General features: G+C 43.5%; 2 protein-coding genes across 6 annotated transcripts in view; one reads left to right on the top strand and one right to left on the bottom strand.

Annotated features, from left to right (window-relative positions):
- Positions 1–1,572: 1,572 nt before the first annotated feature.
- LOC120300977 (regulator of G protein signaling 9 binding protein) lies at positions 1,573–2,711 on the bottom strand. Its single transcript, XM_039327579.1, has one exon. It carries the CDS (start codon positions 2,301–2,303, stop codon positions 1,590–1,592), a length of 714 nt encoding a protein of 237 aa, XP_039183513.1. The 5' UTR covers positions 2,304–2,711; the 3' UTR covers positions 1,573–1,589.
- A 21-nt stretch (positions 2,712–2,732) lies between these two features.
- The window catches only part of ANKRD27 (ankyrin repeat domain 27), a 38,907-nt gene continuing 20,418 nt past the window's right edge, over positions 2,733–21,221 (top strand). For 2 of the 5 annotated variants that reach the window (XM_039327571.1, XM_039327574.1), the window contains exons 1-12: positions 2,887–2,974; positions 6,905–7,039; positions 8,355–8,465; positions 9,423–9,579; positions 10,119–10,273; positions 10,931–10,990; positions 11,086–11,139; positions 11,232–11,297; positions 12,022–12,098; positions 12,702–12,823; positions 14,053–14,131; positions 15,991–16,123. In XM_039327571.1, coding sequence (XP_039183505.1) covers positions 6,938–7,039; positions 8,355–8,465; positions 9,423–9,579; positions 10,119–10,273; positions 10,931–10,990; positions 11,086–11,139; positions 11,232–11,297; positions 12,022–12,098; positions 12,702–12,823; positions 14,053–14,131; positions 15,991–16,123 — 1,116 coding nt within the window. In that variant the 5' untranslated portion in view covers positions 2,887–2,974; positions 6,905–6,937. Of the gene's footprint in view, positions 2,821–2,886; positions 2,975–3,354; positions 6,517–6,904; positions 7,040–8,354; positions 8,466–9,422; positions 9,580–10,118; positions 10,274–10,930; positions 10,991–11,085; positions 11,140–11,231; positions 11,298–12,021; positions 12,099–12,701; positions 12,824–14,052; positions 14,132–15,990; positions 16,124–21,221 lie in introns of those variants that run through there. The other 3 variants (XM_039327572.1, XM_039327573.1, XM_039327575.1) reach the window with 3 other exon arrangements.

The following is a 21,221-nucleotide window of genomic DNA, read 5'->3' as shown; positions in this document are numbered from 1 at the left end:
GCTCAAAGTATTCTCAGGAATTAGAGCCACTCATTCCACTGAACCTCAATTTTTAGAAATTCACCCACTGAATCTGGTGATTTCCCTTGTAAAGCTTATATAAAACAAGACTGCATCCGTCCAACTGCAAGTAATGGGATCAGTATGCTGATTCTAAAGCCATGCACAAATATAAAATATGACGGACTTAACAGATTGGTAAACAGAATTTTAGACACTTTATTTTCCTGTTTATCTCTTAATAATTGCATAGTAACTTGCACGTAGTCCATACCTGTAGAAGGGCTGCTGTTGACCTGTAAATTTAGCTTAGATATAATGAATTACTCTATGCTGCCGGATTACCTTTATCTATTAATGCCAGGAACTCATCTAATATAATTTTTCAATTAAGCAAGGTAATCATCGTAATTGGCCCGACATCCAAACTCAAAGAGATTTTAGGTTAATCTTAAGGTTTGTGTCTTTGCTGACTGGTACAGCTTCAATTTTCAAGCTGTACATCATCTTTTAAATTATTTTCATCTATACAATTATAGAAACTTGACTCAAGAGTCCCATAATTTTCTCATGTATTAATGAATAAGTATACCTGAGATGTTGTTAAAACCTCATGTCTCTATTTTAGAATGAATAGTTTTCAGTATCTCCTCCTGTCTGTTTAAATAGAATTACTTCCTTTAGGATTAAGTCTCTAGCCCTAAACACAGAGGAAAAAGTCCTGTCTAAAACCCAGAACTTGCTGAAGATCATATTTTAGTTTAAATACAACACCAGTCCCAGCATCAGTACACAAAAAGTAACCTGAAAGAAACTGCGATCATCTGATGCACATTCAGAATTAAATCTCACTGAATTCCATGGGATTCCGTGGTACAGCAGTAGACTTCAAACAATGATTTACACTTATGTGTAAAGTGTTTAAAGTTGGAGCTAATGTGGAACTAAGAACCTATGGACAAGGAGTGTGTGTTTTTTTCTCCTGTTCCCTGCAAAACAAACCTGGAACAGTAGTAAGCTGAAAATAACTCATTTTTCTCTAAATGCTGCTGAAAGTTTTCTTCCCTAAATGTGGATTTATATACTGCACATAGCAACAAAGTTCAGTTCCATTTTTCATTCACAAACCCAAGTTTCTGCGTTTGAGGCTGCAACCAGGATCAAAGATAAACCAATATACGCGCCTCTCTCATCTTCACCTCTCATTCACAGCCCTCTCTGCATCCTGGGCAAATTATTACCCATTTGTAAACATGAAAATCCCCCCCCCCATCCCAGCTTAATCACAAACCACATTTGTGTTCCAGTTCCCGAGGACGGTCTTCTATAAATAGCAGTCAAATCCCTACCAGTGGTAGTTATAATACCCACATATTATTAACCGTGAAAGGCCCAGCCAGCAGGCTTTTCAAATCCATATATATAAATATACTGTATATACCCGTGGCGATCTCTCTCGGATCCACCGTCGCGGAGCGTTTGAAAGCACCCATTTCAGCCCCTCCAGCCCCCCCCCCCCGTTCCCACGCTGTGGCTGCTGTAGATGGCAAAAGGTTACCCCCCCCCCCGTTGCAAGGAAGCGCCCAGCCTTAGGAGAGCTTGGCCACGCAGACGGCCAGGGCGATGGCCATGAGGAGGACGGCGGTGAAAATGATCCCGGCCAGGACTCTGCTGGGATCGCAGAGGGTTTTGCTCTCGGCCCCCGAGGTGGCGCCCAGGGAAGAGGCGCCCCCGCTCACGGTGGAGTTCAGCTCGGCGCCGGGGTCTTGCTTGGCCTCGACCGTCCAGCGGGGCACGTTGACCTTCATCTCCATCTCGTAGATCATCTCGCCCACCTGGTGGATCTCCTGCTCCAGGTCGGTCAGGTCCGCCACATCGATGTCGGGCTCGGCTTCGTACTTCATGTTCTGCACGCTCATGGCCCGGGCGGCCAGGGCGGAGGTGCCGCCGCTCAGGCCGGTCCGGATGAGCGGCTTCTTGGGCACGCGGAGCGGGAAGGCCTGGCCCAGCTCCAGGGCGCGCCGCATGTCGCTCTCCAGGATCTCCAGGCAGGCGGCGAAGATGACCCAGAGGCGCTCGAAGTCGGCCCGCTCCTCCTTGGCCAGCGCCTTGTCCCGCAGGGCGGCCGTCAGCTTGGCGCGGGTCACGCCGGCCAGCTCCTGCGCCTTCCGCCGGCTCTTCCGCAACTCTTCGCGCAACTCCTGCGAGTCCGCCGCGCCCCCGACGGTCAGCACCAGGTGCCGGTAGCAGGCGGTGACTTTGCTGAGCGCGTCCAGCAGTGCCTTGCACTCCTCTCGGGCCATGGCGGAGGCGGAGGAGGCGGCGGCGGGCGGGCTGCTCAACACAGAGGACGCCACCGAGCGGAGCGCTGCTCCGAGCAGCCCCGGCCGTCCGGGGCGCGCATGGCCGGAGCCCGGCGGCGCCCTCCCCGCCTGGAGCGCGAGGGCGCCTCCGCCTCCTTAGCAGCCCTCCCCGCAGCTCCGGCCAGGCGAGGCTGCCCGGCTCGCCCTGCGCGCATCCCCTCCGGGGGGGAAAGCGAGCGCCAGGCGGCTTTCGCGGAGCGCCGTCTCCTTTAAGCCCGCCGAGGCTCCGGGCCGGGCGCGGTCTGGGCGCTTAGGGTTAAATAGCGCGCAGCTGGCGCCGACGGGGCCGCCCCGGGAGGATTCTGACACCGCTGCCGCTGTCGGGCTGGCCCGGTCCCCGCCCCGCCGCTGCCTGCCTGCCTGCCAGCCAGCCAAGCTCCACCTTCGCCGCCTGCCCAGCCAGCCGACGCGCCGGGGCGGTTGCGCGCAGGCCGGGGCTCATTGGCTCGCCCGCTGGGTAGGACCCGCCTCGGTGGCCGGACTAGGAACGGGCGGTGCTTGCGGGACTGGGGGGGGGGCGGAGGAGAGGGGATGCCGCCGTTGCTGCTGCTGGTGCCGTCGCCGCTGTGGGGAGGGGGCGCACCGGAGACCCTCGGGGACTTCGCAGGAAAGTGAGCGCCCGTCTGGCCCCGGGGACGCGGGTTGCGGGAACCGGGGTGCCGCGTTGGGGAGCCCCTTCCCCTCCGGGCCTCTCCCGATGATGGGTCTGCTCGGGGCGGCCGGGAGGGAACTTCGAAGCGGTGCAGAACGGAGCCTGCCTGCCTGCCTGTTTGCAGGCCTCCATGCGCCTTCCCCGAAGCGTGCAATTGCTCGGAACCTCTGCTCCAAAAGGTGCTGCTTCCCCGGTGGGAGCCGAGTTTGCAAGCCTTGCTGGGAAGCCGGGAGTACCGAAGGTCCGGAGGGTTCCCTCCTGCTGCGGAGCCGCAGTGCCTGGCCTGATGGGGGAGGGGGGTGGGGTTATCGGGGCCTAAAAAGTCCTCCGGGACAGGCTCGGGGCTGCCCCGGCTGCAGGAGAAGGGGTGGCGCAGGATCTCCACCGGGGCAGGCGGGCGAACGAAACCCCGAAACCTTTCGCGTTCGTTTGCAAAGAGACGCGGGGAGGTTCCGGGCTGGTTTCTCGCGGGGAGACCCTCCCAGGCTGGATCCGAGGGCTTCTCGCGCTGCGTGGTTTTCTTGCACCGGCCTTTTCCTGTGCATGCCTCGGGCTCCTCTTTAGAGGGGGAGAAGGAAGCTCCCCGGGGCCGCTGTGTGGGGCAACTTTGGGACGCGTGGAAGTTAAACTGCGATGCGTCTCTAACGCTGCGATGGAAAAAGGCCCGGACGTTGAAAAATCGGTGCCCCGGCCTTTTCCTCCAATTTAACTTACTTACTCAGAAGTAAATGATGCAGGAGTTCAGTCTGGCTGACCCAGGAAGTGACTTTAAGTGACTTGTCTATGCAGTGTTTTTCAGTAGTGCGCTGGGAATAATTTGACATGGTTTTTTTGTTTTTAGCAACTCCCATAATGGAGCAGCTAAAGACACTCAAGATTAATTCAGTAGTATAATCCAAAAGCGGTTTTTTTTTTCAGTTTGGGCAGCTTTAAATTGGTTGGACTTCAACTCCCAGAATCCCATGCTTGCAGGGGAATTCTGGGAGCAGAAGTCCGAGCAACTTCAAAGTGGCTTAGGTTGAAAAACACTGGTCTAAAAAGAAGTATCAGTGGACTTTTCAAATTAGTTCCCGCTGAACTTAAGAGAACTGGGTTCTAATAAAAACCAGAAATTGCAGGAACCCAGCCCAATCATGTACCACATAATTTAATCCCCACTGGTTGAGCATGGTGTTAGGCTGAGTGGTGTTTTGCCTGGAATATGGATTCTGTTCTCTAGAGACATATTATTGCAATGTTTTAGTTATTCCTCAGGAGTCTCTTCAAATTACAAGAGACCTAAGCATTTTAAAAATGAAGAATGCTGACATGTTCTAACTTGCAGAAAACTGCATTAACTTTACCATCCAGTGTGTGACAATTGCTTGTATGGTTCCTCTTTTAAGTTTATTTTTACTGCAAAGTTTTAGTCTAGTTTCTGTTTCTCGCACATTATCTATGGTTAATGTTTTAATTTTCCGGTGCAATTCTGATCACCCAGTTTGATTTGATTAGATAGGTAGAAATAATGTCAAAACCGGTGTGTTTTAAAAAGGATCAGTTCCTGGGAAATAAACTATGCAAACTCTGGATGTTGATTGCAAGCAAGTAGCAAACTCAAATTTGTTCAAGTGGACATTCAAACATGCATTGATATTTCTCAGTAACTAAATTGTATCAAGTCATATGCTTGTGGTATATGTAAACAGCATTGTACTGTATTTTATCAGCTAACTTTCTTGGGCAGAGATGTTAACAAGTGTACATTTGAGGCTATGCCATAACAGTGTTAGCTGCATGATAAACACATTTAAGTAGCCATTATTTACAGCGGTGTTTCTCAACGTTGGCATGGCTGACTGGAGAATTCTAGGAGTTGAGGTCCACACATCTTCAAGCTGTCAATGTTGAGAAACACAGGTTTACCATAATACTGTGGATAGCTTCTGAACAGATATTATCCTGGAACAAGAAGTTCAGTGTTTCCCAAGCTTTTCCCCATACTAGCTGGGGAATTTTGGGAGCTGAAGTCCAGATATTTTAAAATTGCCAAGATTAGCAAACACTGAACTAGATTAACTAGATTTCAATCTTGCATACCATACAGAAATTATTTTCCATTGAGTTTGTTTTTTTAAAAAATTCCCAGTCAAGTTATTTTCCTTCTGTATACTAACCAGACTTAATTGCAGTTAGATTCTGAGCTTACAAGCTGGCTTGGTGCTGGCACTTTTAATGAATGTATGAATGTCCACTTTTTATCTGAGGAAAATAGTGTGCAAAATACTCACGCTGAGTGCTTGGTGTCAAAATATTTATACAACTTCTCTTAACTGGTGGAGAGTCATTGTTTCTTCCCTATCTTATCCAACTACAATAAATAGATTCTGTTATCTCATAATAATTGGCTGTAATCAGCTGTCTGAATGACTGTTAAGGAAAAAAGCTTCAATTTTTGCTCATGTGTATCTACCCCAAATTAAGGCCGCCTGCTGCATGAGTGTGTGTGTGTCAAATTGTGTGGAAATTTGAGAAGTTCCTGAAAAGAGCAGAAGTTCCCTCAGAGAAAACTTTCTTGGAGGTGATGGTGGTGGAGGACAAAAAGTGTTGTGGCTTTTTAAACAACAGATGATTCCTTCTTTTTTGGCAAAATTCTAATTGCATTCTAGTTCTTATTACAGAGGCCTTGATGCTCTCTGATCTTGGTTGTTTGCTTGCAGATGTTTTATTACCCAGTTAAGTAACATGATGATGTTACCTAGTTGGGTAATGAAACATCTACAGGCAAGCAATCAAGCTTAGACAGCATCAAGGACTCCACAATTTAACCCTGAGCTACAGATAATTCTCTTCCATCCTAGTTCTGACTACAATCAATTATTTATGAGTTTATTTCATGTAATAAGCTGCCTAGAAAGTCTGTACTGTTACCAGATAGCTATAAAAAAAGTGAAGGTATTAGAAGCCAGGTAAGAGTGTATTTGTTCTTTGGCCCAACTTTTGAATTAGTCTATAGGTTTGGGTTAGAAGACTATATTAAATGGTTTCTTGTGAATTAAGAGTAGGGCCTGGATTTGGATTCTGCAGGAAATCCTAAGGAAGTGACCCAGTTCTAGGAGTTTCTGAGATCCTGGCTCATATTCGGTTATCTTGCTTTTATTTTAACAAGAAGAGCAACTCAATTGTGGCATCCTTCCGTTGGATGGTTTCTTTCGTTGATCTGGGAATTAAGATTCCATTGCTGAAATGATCTGCTTTTATGAGTTGGAGAATATAGAACCAAAGCGTATCTCATGAAAGGAAGAGAGAATGAATCCTGATCCACCAAAATTTTCTTGTAAGGGGAAAGCTTCGACAGGAAATTGTGTAGGTCCCATGTCGGTGGAGCAATTGCACCAATAATTTTCTCTGTGGCAATTCAAGAATGCCACCAAGACGTAATGGTACAATCTTCAAAGAGGAGATCACTCTTGAAGTAGAAGGCAACACCCAGCAACTTGACTACTGTAATTAAAAAAATATGTAAGAGTCGGATCTGGTTATAAGTTGGGAAATTACCAGAAAATCCTGAAGTTCTAGAATGGACAGAGAAATTGAAAAAAAAAACATATTTCAGAAGCAGGAGCTTCTGTATTACCAAAGAATCCTGCACGAATATGACTGTATTGTCAGTTGGAATTGAGCAATTGAATTTGCTTCAAGGAAGTCATAATATTTACTTACTACCAACAACATGCTGTAGCAAAACATATTTTGGATCCCAAGAAGGCAGATACTGTATAATAGTAGAATAAAGTAGACAGCACTTCTTAAAAGGATAGTGGTAAATTATTTTTTTTAGTAACTATTTTCTTTGATTATGTTGCTTCAGATTTGACTCTCTTCTTGGGGGTTATGTATTAATTTACAGAAAGCTGTTGGGCTGGTTATTTTGGTGGCCCCTATGGCTGTGTATGATGAAGATCTCTTGAGGAACCCCTTCTATTTAACCATGCAGAAACGACGGCCTGATCTCTTTAGGAAAGTTGCTGAATTCCATGGAACGGTAAGTAAATTATAACAGCTGCCAGGATTGTCTTCAAGAAGGGCCAAGAGTGAGCATAGGATTCAGCTAGCTTAGTGTTTCTCAACTTTTGCCACTTTAAGATGTGTGAACTTTAATAATAATAATAATAAAGTTGGAAGGGATCTTGGAGGTCATTGAGTCCAACCCCCTGCTCAGGCAGGAAACCCTACACCATTTTGGACAAGTGGCTGTCCAGTCTCTTCTTAAAAACCTCCAATGTTGGAGCATTCACCGCTCCTGGAGGCAGGTTGTTCCATTGGCTAATTGTTCTAACTGTCAGAAAGTTTCTCCTTAGTTCTAGGTTGCTTCTCTCCTTGATCAGTTTCCATCTGTTGCTTCTTGTCCTGCCTTCAGGCGCTTCAGAGAATAGCTTGACTCCCTCTTCTTTGTGGCAGCCCCTGAGATATTGGAAGGGTGCTATCATATCCCTCGTCCTTCTCTTCATTAAACTAGACATACCCAATTCCAGCAACCGTTCCTCATATTTTAGCCTCCGGTCCCCTAATCATCTTTGTTGCTCTTCTCTGTACTCTTTCTAGAGTCTCAGCATCTTTTTTACATCATGGTGACCAAACAGAGACAAGCTTATTTAAAATAGTTATGTACCACTTCCCATGATAATGTCAAAAGGATACTTTTATGTCTGATCTCTCTGGTGAAGGAACTGGGTAGGTGACACTGTATGTAATTGAGGTATCACAGGGCTGTTGAGCATAGCTTCTACGATGGGAATAATTTGAGAAGTTTCTTTAGCAACTCCCATATGGAGCAACTAAAAGACTCTCAGATTAATTCAGTACAGTATAATCTAATCTGTGTTCAATCTTGTTAGTTTGAAGACGTGTGGACTTCAAATCCCAGAATTCCCTAGCCCAACTCACCATTCTGGGAGTTGAAGTCCATTACATCTGCAAGATACCAAGGTGGACAAACACAAATCTAATATATACTGGTCTTTGGCTGCCATAAAGATTGATTTATTGATAATCTAAAAATAATTGGTATCTATTCCTTGGTGCTCTTTGTTTAGTTCTTCTTGGAGAATGTGCACTCAACCTTTTATTTGTTCAATTTTTGATGAAATTGGAGACAAACCAGTAGGGGGTACTAGGCCCTGCTTGTTTTTCATAGTTAAATAACAGACTTGGAAGGGACTTTAGAGATTTTCTAATCCAACCCTCTGCTCAAGCAGGAAACCCTAGGCCATAGTTTGATTTCTAATACTGTAGTTAGCAAAAACATGATGGATTTGAGATGTGCTATGTGCAGTAACATCCTGTAACTCTTTTCCTAGATACTGGTGCCTTGTAAAGGCAGTCTTTCCAACAGCATCATTTCAGCTTGCCAGTTTGACTCTTACATTCTTAAAACAGCAGACAACAATTTCCACACTTTGAATGGAAAGGTATGGACAGTGGAAATAATGGGGGGGGGGGGGAGGAGAGGCAGTTCAGACTTGGATCCATAGTTTTTCTGCAGTCTCACTTGTAGAATAAAATGGGCAGCAAACAAATTCATTTGTGATGCTCTAAGAAATGCGATAAACTAGCAAGGTTCGATTAAAGGATTTATTAATCTGTTTAGACTGCATTACGTAGACATGTTTATCTGTAAGGATGGTAATTTCCATGGCTGGTGGTTTCCAGGGCTAACATATTTAAGCTGTAAAGTTCTGAAGGTCCATGCGATGGCAAAAGAGATGGCGTTTGGGGTACTCTTTGCTGCATTTAGTGCAGTGGTTCTCAACCTGTGGGTCGGGACCCCATTTGGGGTCGAACGACCATTTCACGGGAGTCGCCAAACAACGCAGTCCGCCATTTTTTCCCCCTTTTCCTTAACTGTGCTACTCCCTTTTATTCTATTGGCTTTTGAAAGCCAATAGAATAGACTCTCTTGAATAGACTCTCTTGAATAGGAATTGTCCAGACTGTCTCTGCCCTGCTGAGCCTGCCAAAAGTCCCATTCTGCAAACGGTGCTGCACCCGTTGAGTAGTCCTCGACTTACGACCGGTTGAGTAGTCCTCGACTTACGACTGGTTGGGGGTCGCGGCATTAAAAAGGTTGAGAACCACTGATTTACTGGCTACCTGAACACTGGCAAACCAGGTACGATAGCCATAGTGGTTTCAATCTTCTTCACTGAAATCTAATGAGACTTTTAGCAATTATTTATTTCTCTTTCCTCATGAGAACAATTGATCTTGTGGAGTTTGGCTATTTTTAAATCTTAATTTAATTTTGGACATCTATAGATACTATTTCGGGAATATGGTTGGTGCCTCTGAGCCTGCAGGTCTTACGTTGTTACTGTCTGCTCAGTTACTGAATTCTTCTTTTTCTTTGTCCCTCTTTCCCTATATAGGAAGTCTTTATACAAGGAAATATGATCATCCTTGGGGGTGAATTTAACCAGCGTTGTTCAATACCTGTTCTCTTTGAGGAAACATTTTATAATGACAGGGAAGAGAGCTTTAACATCCTTTGTATAGCTCATCCGCTGGAAAAAAATGACAATAAAGGTAAAGGTTTTTCTCAGCGTTGACTGCAGATGCTTGATCAGTTTTTAAATGCCTCATCTCTGCACAAGTAAACTACTTTTTCAGTCTGAAAGGAAATCATTAAAAAAAAAAAAATGAACCTGCAGGAGCGAAGCTTAAATCCTCTTCACACACTTGTGAGGAACAATTTATCTGCAGCTGGGTTCACCCACTGCACTAGATCATAATATGGCTTCGTTGAAGTTGGCTTGGCGTCCTGAATGAGCCCAGCCATATTGGTTTCTAAATTTTGTTTGGTGCTGTAGAAATCCAGCTAATTGTGGCTTAATCAACCAGCTATGTTTAAACAAATCATGACTTTGGATAATGTGTCAACAAGTCACAAAGCGAGCAGAGGGGACTTCTCGGATTCCGGGAAGAAGTTTGTCAATAGAACCATCCTAGTTTCTTAATCCTTCTTTAATATCTGCCTCTATAAATTTCACTGTGTGAATTTACCGCTGCTTCTTGGAGTAACCAAGGATCTTTCTGTCTTGTTGACAAGTGCCTTCCCATTTCAGAACCATCCTCAACGGCCTCCAACTCTTACTCCTTGAAAAACATGGAAGATGTGAAAGAATTCTTGGGAAGGCATGCAGAAAAATTTGATAAAGCTATTGCATCTTTCCACAGGACTTTCAAGGAGCATGACAGGAAAATCCTGCGACACTATATAGTTAGTATTTCTACTTCCAATGGATTTAATACTTAACTGCACATGACAAAGGATTAAAAACATCAAATTAGGCATGTGAAAATTCTGGCCATGTCATATGCGTGCCACCTAAAATAGGTTGCTTTCTTTGGAAATGAATTAGTCATATGTTGGCTTGTGTAAGTAGAACAATCCTGTAAGACGTTTGTTTGCAAATCGTTTGAATCGGGGTGCAGCTCTAGGTGTTACCACAATGTTACATATTTATTTATTTATTAAATAGATATACCATCCATCTCTGAAAAATGTCTGTGGGCAGTTTTTTGAGAGTGCCTCAGATGAATCACTAAATAATGTACGCCAGTGGTTTTCAATCTGTGGTCCTCAGATTGAGGGGGTGGACACAGTGTCACAGGAGGGTCCACGAAGGTTTGAAGAAATGTTATAATTTAAATCTTGAATTAAGTCTTGATGGTCCGTCGCCATAAAAGGTATTTAAAGAGGGTCCATGGGGAAGAAAAGATTGAGAACCACTGATGTACACAGTTGCAACAATTTTTTTTATAATTGTCCTATCACTCTGTTTAATTATTCCAATGAGACTTGGCTGGTTAAATGCTTGAATATTCCTCTCCCCATCCCCTTAGTTTTCTCAATGCACTTTGCTTTGATCTTCAGGATTCTGTGAATGCCCTCTACACCAAATGCATCCAGCAGCTGTTGAGAGATTCCCACCTTGTAAGTACAGATGTGGGCATGTACCGATGTGGACTATGTGTGTCTTAGGAAACCTTCAGATTCATTTTGTTTTCTCTTTCTCGCAAATAATTTAGAGAATGCTTGCAAAGCAGGAACTTCAGATGAATCTGATGAAACAAGCTGTGGATGTGAGTATGCTGGGGGGGGGGGTCAGTAGGATCTTGGTTCCTCTTTGAGTAAACCTTCAGCATCCTTTCTTTGCTTTTCTCTCTTGGTACAGATGTATATCCATCACTCTCTCTATGATGTCATCTTCAAATACGTGGGGACCATTGAAGCCAGTGAGGTAGGTACCCAGATGTGCCAGGCGCTCCTCCAGGTGCCAAAGTTACTTTGGGAAATAACAGGTGTAGTATTCTCCAGGCTGGAATATAAGAATTGTTGCGTTGTTAGGGAGGGTCCTCACTGCACTGAATGGACATTCCTTGCAAAATCCATGTGGGATTTTCGACGTGACAACTTGGGAGTGAGAACTTTGCATGAGAACTTGGTAAACCAGGGACGAAAGATCCTAGAATTAAAGGGGTAAATCTGATCTAAAGCATCTTCCTAGACCCTTTAATGGCACTCTACCTGAAGTCCTAGAAGTTAGAGAGGACACCGTCCTTATTTATATTTTATATTTCCTAACTGCCCACCACTTGGAGAGGGGCTCTGGGCGGTGGACAATTTCATTCTTACAAGAAGGCAGTAATACACATTCATGTGCCAAAAGATGCCCATCTACCAGCTTTTCAAGCCATTGAGGAATAGTTTGGTCACTTTTTGCTTGCATGGTGGCATGCCTTCAAAGCAGCTGAGCTAGTCTGCTGTACCCGCTTTGGTGATATTAGTGCAGTTTCCGCTCGAAGCTTTGGATTACGTTAGCTTTTTTTCTTTTTGTCGAAAAAAATGTAGGTTGAGTGGTAGAGTCATTGGACCTATCCCTATTCAGGGGTACTAGGTTGGTAAATTAAGTTCTGTTAAAAGCCTCTTCTGCCAGGATTTACAGTGATGCTTTTCCTGCTTAGGATGCAGCTTTCAACAAAATCACCCGAAGTTTACAAGACCTGCAGCAGAAAGACCTGGGTATCAAGCCTGAGTTCAGGTGAGTTCTCGACTCTTTTTTTAAAGGATTTTCCTAGCACAGTTGAGTTTTGTTTTATTTTCGTCCCGGGAAGAGCGAAGAAAAAATGGACAAACCTGGGAAAAGAGGCAGCTCTGAGGCCAACGTCTTGCTTCTTCAAAGAAACAATGGAAGGCTTCATGAATTTTTATCAGAGAGTTTCACTGGTTTTAAAAGGACCTCATCATATGACCCAAAGGATGCAATTTGCTATTCCTGCCTTAAATAGATCTTGGCCCAACCTTTCGCTCATGGCAACATTGGGCTGTTTTTCATTTTGGATATATGAACACTGAAACTGTTGTGTAAACAGGCATTTGCTTTTAGTTTCCGGCAGCAAGCATCCCACAGTGAACAAAGGGCTTGCTTAGCAACTGCTACATTCACTTAACGCCCACTGCAAAAAGGCTATGGAATTGGGCATGGTCACGTGATGACCTGCTTAATGACCGTCGTGACATAAGTCCATAATTACAGGCTCTATTTGGGTCGTTAAGTCGAGAACAACCTGTATGTCTTTTGAGAAGTTATGTCCTTTTATTTTGTGCGTTAAGCCTTTTTTCTTTCTGACCGCGCCGTCTCCAGTTTCAACATCCCGCGTGCCAAGCGAGAACTGGGGCAGCTGAACAAGTGCACCTCTCCACAACAGAAGCTCCTGTGCTTGCGCAAAGTGGTCCAAATCATCATGCAGTCTCCAAGTCAGAGAGGTGAGTCACTGCGGGGAATGGAGTCACCGTTCCAAGGAGTGGCTTCTCTCTCCTCTTGAAAGTATCGTCCGTGAGCTTTTAAATCTGGGTCCAGATTGTGCTTTGCGTTACTTAAATGGAAAACAGAGGACTGAACACAACCTTTGCATGGAAGTCACTTTTCACTATAGGGCAGGGGTGTCAAACTCAATTTCATTGAGGACCGCATCAGCATTGCGGTTGCCCTCAGGGGGCCAGGTGGGTGCGGCCTACTGGGTGAGTGTGGATGGAGTGGGTGTGGCCTACTGGGTGGGCATGGCCAGTTCTACATTGTTCGCATCAAAGGTGCCTGTGGGGGCCTGGGCAGGAGTGGGACAGATCTGAGAGTCTCTGGCAGAAGGGGGTGGGACCGGGGCAAGTGCCAAGGCATGGTCCACTGGAGGAGCCTCACTGTTCCTCTCAGGCCATGCCGGGGGTGGGAAGGCTTATAGAGCTATGACTGAATGCGCTTCAGCATAAATGGCCACCACAAAATTGTACATTGGCTCCTGGTTGGCCTGGGCCAGGGCCAAGGCCGAAGGGGCCGTTCCCTCATTGTTTCCAGGATGGCTTCCTGGGCCACATGAAAGCACTTCGCGGGCCGCATCCGGCCCCCGGGCCTTGTGTTTGACATGTCTGATCTAACCGATGGTCCTGCCACCTGTCCCTCAAGATCATTTCTTCTGCTCTCCAGAAAGGGTTATAGGTTTTCCATCGTTGCTTGGATCTCTACCATCGCTAAGAATCCGGCCCCCGGGCCTTGTGTTTGACATGTCTGCTATAGGGAGACATGCAATGCGAGAGTTGGAATGAAAATTATAATTCACAAGTAGTGGTTGAACCCCTGGACTTTGCGCCCAAGTCCTCTTAATCCTTGGCCTGATGGTGAAGGTTTGAGTAGATGCTGGGGAATTCTGGGAGTTGAAGCCTGCACATTTTCAAATTGCTACGGCCGAGAAACAGTATTTTACAGGGAGTAAAGTACAGTGCAGTAGCTTCACGGGAGAACAAAGCTCTTGAATCAAGCCATTTCAAAACCGCTACAAAGTGTTATTAGATTGGTCATTAATTTATCATTTTATTTAGATTTGGCATTGTCCATCTATAGTCTTAGGAAACCTCCTAGCGTATTTCTAAAATGCCTAAATAGAACGATTGAGACATTCTTTCTAAATAGGCTGCATTTCTTTTCTTCTCTCTTCCCCCTTCAGTGAACATGGAGACCATGTGTGCCGATGATCTTCTTTCTGTGTTGCTCTATCTCCTTGTGAAAACAGAAATTCCTAATTGGTATGTAGACTGCTTTCCCTGTTTCAAAGAATCCTATAAAGCTATAAATCCTATAAAGCTCTGAGCATGCTTGTTTTCTTGCAGACATTTCATTGCCCACACTAGGCAACATCATCAGCGCTCTGGTGAAACATCGTTAGAGAATCCTCCTTGAACAGGACATTACAACCACACTACCTAAAATCATACTCTCATTGAGTCTCAGAGCTCAAGTATTGCAGTATGTTCCACATGTGGCTTCTGAAAGCCACTCAGCTCCTTCAAATGGTCCAGAAGTGAGGGCTCATTGATGCTCTCTGAGCTTGTTTTTCTGCAGACATTTCATTACTGAAACTAGGTAGTATCATCAGTGCTAGATGATGGTGGTGACGATGATGCTGTAGCACTGATGATCTAAGGTCATCCATCCCCAGGATAATAATAATAATATTTTAACAGCAGCATCATCTAAAAATGCCAATATCTTCTGAATACTAAACAGTACACATACGTTTTTTTTGCTGCTTTCGGGCATCAGCAATTCCTCCAGCTCAAACATTATGTATTTTTGGTCACAGATTTTTGAAATGTGTAAAGGATATTATGAAAGAGACCTTCATGATTATTCGGCGTGATGTGCAGATAGAAACGAAACATCTGCTGCTTAACTGCTGTATTTCCATGGATTACATGGATTATGCACATTAGAAATATACTCAGGTTCTTGGATGTCAGTTATAACTTAAAACTGATTTTTAATTCTTTGTGTCTTGACTGTCAAAACCAAGGATTAAAAGCTCACACATTTTTGTACATGTGCACCACACAATATTCTGTGGTACCTCTTCAGAGTTTTGTACTAAATGTATTGTGGCGAGTTTTATAGCAGGGTGATACTAGGCAAAAATAAAGCTCAATAGCTAAACATAATTGGAGCATATTTTCTTTAACTGCAGAATAGATTATATAATCAAAATATGCAGAAATGTTGTTAGTACTTGAATTCTGCGTTGGTTTTTCCTGGCTAGGCAAACTCTGTTACTGTACCATTTCATATTCTGGTTAATCTGGGTGCAAACGTTTGGTCTCAAAGATTGAAGTATATCCCAAATGTTGATGATAGATAAGATAAAACTTAAGGTTGCCATTTTGGATTCCTGCATTCCAGTTGAGTTCACATACTCCATTAAGCCATAGCGTGGTTTGCTTTTTTTTGCATGTGACAGTGTTCTGAAAATCCAGCTGCTTATGGTTGAGACCCGTAATATACAGGTTAGAGCAGGGGTCCTCAAACTTGGCCACTTTAAGACTTGGGGACTTCAATTCCCAGAATTCCCCAGCCAGCATGGGGAATTAATGGCCAGGTTTGAGGACCCCTGGGTTAGATCATTGGATGAGCCCATTGGGTTAACCCAACTATTCAGTAAAAATTGATGAAAGGCTTATCAAATTTAAACACAGCCATAGTGTGGTTTGGTTTTGGCTTCGTATGTTGTACAAACTCAGTTGTTAGAGTTAGTAAATATAGCTTAGCAAAATGTGCAAGTCCAGCCAGTAGGACTGATTTAAGAATATCTTGGCGTTGTGCCCTTGGTGAACCTATCTTTAATCTCTCCTGGATCACCATGATAATCAGGAGGACCTTATGAAATAGAAATAAGAACAGTTTGGTTTCTTGCAAAGAGTAAGCTCAGAACTTATCCGAGTTGAACTATTTGTTCGTAACTGAAGACTCGAGCAGAATTAAAAAACAAATATCAGAAAATGCCCATGTCTGTTTAATGGATAGAAATAGGGTTCCCAGTTGCGCAAATTGGTTTTTTTTTTTTTTTTTTTTTTGCTTCCTGACAGCTGCTTATGTAGTTTTATTCCTTGTCTAGGATGGCCAACCTGAGCTACATCAAAAACTTCCGATTTTGCAGCTCAGCAAAGGATGAACTGGGCTATTGCTTGACCTCAGTTGAGGCTGCAATAGAATATATCCGTCAAGGAAATCTTTCTGACAGGACACCGGTAAGCCCCTGTAATGCTGTATATCCTATCCCAGCCTGACAATCTCTCTAACAGTGTCCCCTTTTTGTAGGTCTGCAGGATTCTAGCCATGTTTATCAAAGGAGCCCAGAGAGCTAGCTCTCAAATGTATTTCATTTGTCAAAGCGGGTCATTATCCTGTGTAGGCCGCTCAAGCATTTTAGTAACTGAAGCCTTAGGCTGGCAGACTATAAAGGCTTGAGGTAAAATAAACCCCGTCTTTGATCTTGTGCTTGCAAAGAGCATGAAGGACAAACCAAGACTGAAATTCTACGCTGGGGGAAATATCCTTGCGTAAATGTGGCTTTGCTGTTCCCTTCGTCTCACTTGTAGATGTAGGCTTTTGTGTACTTAGCACAAATCAGGTCCTAAGGCAGGAGCCTATTTTTATTATTTTTGCCCGGCATTCCAATACAGGTGGTCCTTGACTTAACAATCACAAGTGAGCCCAGAACAGTTACCGTATTACAATTTTAAAAACAACGGTAAAAGTGGTATCGTATCTTTGCAATAACTGTGCAAGCGCTGCTGTTATGTCGTCATTAGACTCAGCTGGTCAAGGGAAGGTAGAAAAAGGATGAAAAGCAAAGGCCTTCCCAAAAGCAATAAGCCTTTCAAAAATCCTTCGATGCTGTTCGTTAAGTCAGCTTTGCTACGCTTTACCACCTTTCTTGTCATTTTTGTTAAGCGAGTCGCTGCAGTTGATGAGTTAGTAACCTGGTGGTTAAGTGACTCCGGCTTCCCCCGTTGACTTTGTCAGAAGGACGCAAAAGAGGATCACGTGACCCTCCCCCCAGGGATACTGCGGTTCTCTTCAAAATATGCCAGCTGCCCAGTGTCCAAATTTTGATCAAGTGACCATGGGGCTCTTGCGACGGTCCTAAGTGTGAAAAACGGTCATAAGTCACTTTTTCCCCGGACCGTTGTTAACTTCAAATTGTCACAAACAAGTGGCTGTAAGTCAAGGATTACCTATAGACGGGGCCAAGACAGAATAGGTTTTGATTGAATATATAGAATCCGACTTAATTTGAGATTGTGCTGGGATGGTAATCTGGCATGCATTTAATAAAATCTGTCTCCTCCGGTGACACCAAAAATCAGCCTGTGTCAACAGTTCACGGAGGGCCTTTGAGAGATGGATTATTTCAGAGTGCCATTGATTTAGGATTACGTTAGTCCTTTTTTAGAGTTTAAAACAGTCACCTTTAGGTTTCAGCTTTCTGAGCCTAGCGTAGCCAAATCATATAGAGCCATGCTGATGCATTAAGTGGAATATATTTGAACAGCTTTACATTCTGGGCTGAGTGAGTGAGAGTGAAGCGCTAAATCCAACAACTTTCGTATGTCAAAACATACAGCCAAGTTACAGTGATTTTCTGCCAGCAGTAAACTGTTTGGCTTGTGCAAAGTGTTGTCACATGTCACTAAAAAGCATAGCAGATAGTTTAGAAAGCACTAATGCTTTGAAGGCTGTCTGGAGATAATTTAAAAAAACTGGTGGATAGGGAACTTAAGGTCTTTTCTGGAACAAATATAGGGGTAGCTGGCAGATTTTAACCATAATAACGATTAATTTTTAACTTCAAGTGCTGCTAGATGGCTTCGTTACTGTAGGCCGCCCTGCCTTTTCGTTCAGTTTATGCCGTCTAATAAAAACCTAGCCGCTTCCGTTGCTCTCTGCATTTAACTTGAAAGTTGGATGCAGCGTGATAAAGCATCAACAGTTATACCCTGAAAATGCCAAGGATCTCTTTCACAGTGTTTGAAGGCACAGTGAAGTTTTATTTATTTGTTCAATTTCTATGGCAGCCCATGTCAATGAACAACTCTGGATGGCCATAGTTTTCCCCTGATTGGGCTTTAATTGACCGGCCAGTGTTCCTTTTGTGACTGGAAATATTCTTACAGCAGTAAAATCATGATCTCCTCCTCCTTTTCTGTAATTGAATAAAACACGTGTCTTAAAATCATGTGGAGGCTTAAGGCGCATTTCAGTATCACTGAAATGTCTACCTCAGGTGGGCTGTGGACCTGGCCTCTATTGGAATATGGCTTATGTCTTGTCCCTGAACTGGTAGGACACCCCTCCTCTCCCAAGTCAGTTAGCCTGGTGCCCTTTCTAATTTAGATTGCCTGTTTTACTAATCACCCTGGATGCAGAATGCTGGATATTTAGCATTCTGGAGTTTAAGCTAGTGTTGAATTTTCCATGACATGAAGCAACAGGTCTTTTAAGACCCTCTTCCGTGGTCCAAAATACATAGGTTGGAAGCTGTATTTGGTCAATTTTGGGAGAGCCACAGGTACCTCATTTCTGCTTTAAGACAATAGAGTTGCTACAAAGTTGTTGACAAGAGAAACTTCCAAAACCTTAGGTTCTCCTGATCTGAATCGAAGCTGGAGGAGGTGGACGTGGTTCCTGAATCAAAGCTGTACCTGTGAGACATCTACAAAGAAAAGAATGGAACTTGGGGGTGGAGTTTAATGGCTTGGTTTGGATCACTTGATGTTTGAAGGCCTTGGGGGCTCTTTTCTGGAAAAGGTTTCACTCCTCTTCTGCACTTTAAATCACTTGGGCAAGGCTTTCACTTCGCTTCTTGATGGGTTATCTTCTCAAGCAATCTTGGGCCACTTGTCTTTTCCTTTTTAAAATGACAGAAGTTGGTCCACAACTGTTGCTTGTTAAATCTCGAAGCCATGTTAAATTAAAAAAAGAAAAAGAAAAAAAGGAAGATGATGTGTGGAATAGAATTAAATGGTTGCACTTTTTTTAATAGTTTGCCTGCCGCTAATTTGATGATTGTTCATAACATGTTACTCTGCTAACGTCTGAAGAAGTTGAAGGCAAAAATGTGTTGGGATGATGCAGGTGTTTGCTGCCTTCTGTAAAATAAAATACATTGACAAATTGGAGAATTGCGTGCCGTTTTTTTTTAAGTAAAATGAGTCAGTAAAAGATGCCCAGTTTCCCAGTACTTGTTTAATTTTTTTTCTTAGTACTTTTGCTGTCTACCCCTCAGTTTTTAAAAACTTCTTATTTCAGATGTTAGAATATGGAGGGCAAATCAGGAATGGTTGTATGCATGTTTCTTTTGGATTTGCAGTGTATCAATTCCATGAGTTTCATGCTTCAACCTCTTTGGCTTAACTTGCATTTAAACCCCCAATGCCGTGCTTACATGATAGATTTAATCAGGGAAACCAAACTTTAGCTTACTCAACCTATTTGCTATATGGCTTAGGAAGTAAGGAAATTGTTTGATAAGATGTATGTTGGGAGCTTGGGGTGCTGGCTCTCCCCTTTACTGCTTGAAAATAAGATATCTTGTGAAGAGTCAAAATCATTTAGCAAAGTATATATCTCAATCTGAACTGGATTGGGGTGGGGTGGTATAAGAAAGGGGAATAAGTAATATTATTTATCAACTAGAATTGTTCTAAACTGACTCGCTAATGTTGCTTCATTACCAACTGGACTGCAGTCGGTCTTGATACAGGCTGCAATTCTTTCTGAGATTTGAGAGGGAAAAAAAAGGATAGGAATATAATCTCCTGGGTTATAAAATGTAAAAACTGCCTTCTCCAGTCAAGCATTCACCAAAGATGTTGGGACTTCTGCTCTGCATGGTCTGTGCTGTCAAGATCTGTTGAGAGTTAATGACACACCTAAAAGGACCAAGTTTCTCATCCTTGACTCCTGTGTTTTGTTGATCTTTTTGTTGATCTTCTACCCAAGGATTTCTGGAATGGCACCAGGTTGCCTGTTCCAATGTAAAACGGGTGGGAAGTCTTCAGCAGATGAGATCACCATCTGTAGCATGGGTATCAAACTCGCCATGTCACGTGATGTGTTGTGACTTTTTTTGCATTGCTGGAGCTGAGGTGGGCTTGGCCTCCGTATGATGTACCTGGCCCACGGGCCGGCAGTTTGACGCCCCTAATCTATAGCAACACTGGTTAGTTGACCTCATGTGCGGAGCACAATAATTTTATCTGCATTTAGCTTAATGCAGAACAAATCAAGCCTTGCTTTATAGACAAGCATATTAGCTTAGAATATGTATGAACTCTGTCATCAGAGCATAGCCGATTATAAAACGTTTTGAGCCTTGAATCAACAGTGGTCAAGTTCATATTTTATGATGGTTTGCAAACCACAATAAGTTCACACGTGAAGTACCAATCTAGAATTCAAAGGTATTCCAGCTTTGCGTGATGCATCTTCTCTCTAGAGACTTCCACTCTCTAATTATTGTTAACAGCTCTCTTTCTCTTACCTGTTCAACATATCACTTCACAGTTGACCCTTTACATTTTACCTTCCTGGGAGAGAATTACTCAGCCAAAAATCACCTTTATGATAAAATAAGCGGCAGTAGACAAGGGCATTAAAAATCTATTAGCAGTAGTAATTTAGTAAGAAAGTTAGAACGGCATTAAAAAAAATGATTTATAACTGGTCGTCACACAACTATCGCAGCATCCCTATCATCACATGATCAAAATTTAGGTGCTTGGCAACCACCATATATTTATGACAGTTGCAGCATCCCAGAGTCACATGATCATCATTTGCAACATTCCCAGACAGCTGCCAATCTACTGCAGAAAAATACTTGTCATCCTTAGGCTATCACACACACCTTGCCGAGTTGCATTGTAAGATAAAAAGGACTCCTTATGGATGCCACGTTGAGCTTCTCTAAGAGGCAGGATATACATCAATCAGTAACATAGTTGGTAAAAGTACAGAAGTTTTCTTGTATGACATTGTGATTCTCTCTTTATTTTTCTTTTATGCTCCCTTTTTTTTTTTAGGATTCTATCTATATGTAAGGTTTTGGTTGAAAGTTGGAATTCATTCTATTCATTCGTTAAATTGAAACTGAAAATCCACCCTTTGGTGCTAGAAAAATCGGTAGTGTCCAATTTTGAGAGTTGGGCTTTAAAATGGAATTCACCAGTTTAAAATGGATCTGATGTCTGCTAAACCAGTGGGAAAAAAGAGGGTTACAAATACCTGTTTTCTGTTAAATGTTTCTCCTTGCTAATAGCTTCCCTCTCTCCCTTTTCCTTT

The sequence above is a fragment of the Crotalus tigris genome, unplaced genomic scaffold, assembly GCF_016545835.1.
Source record: "Crotalus tigris isolate CLP2741 ecotype Arizona unplaced genomic scaffold, ASM1654583v1 scf7180000024362.2655971311:6658466, whole genome shotgun sequence".
NCBI classification, from domain to species: Eukaryota; Metazoa; Chordata; class Lepidosauria; order Squamata; family Viperidae; genus Crotalus; species Crotalus tigris.
The sequence above is the reverse complement of the archived record's forward strand: the minus strand, read 5'-3'. Positions and strand labels throughout refer to the sequence as shown.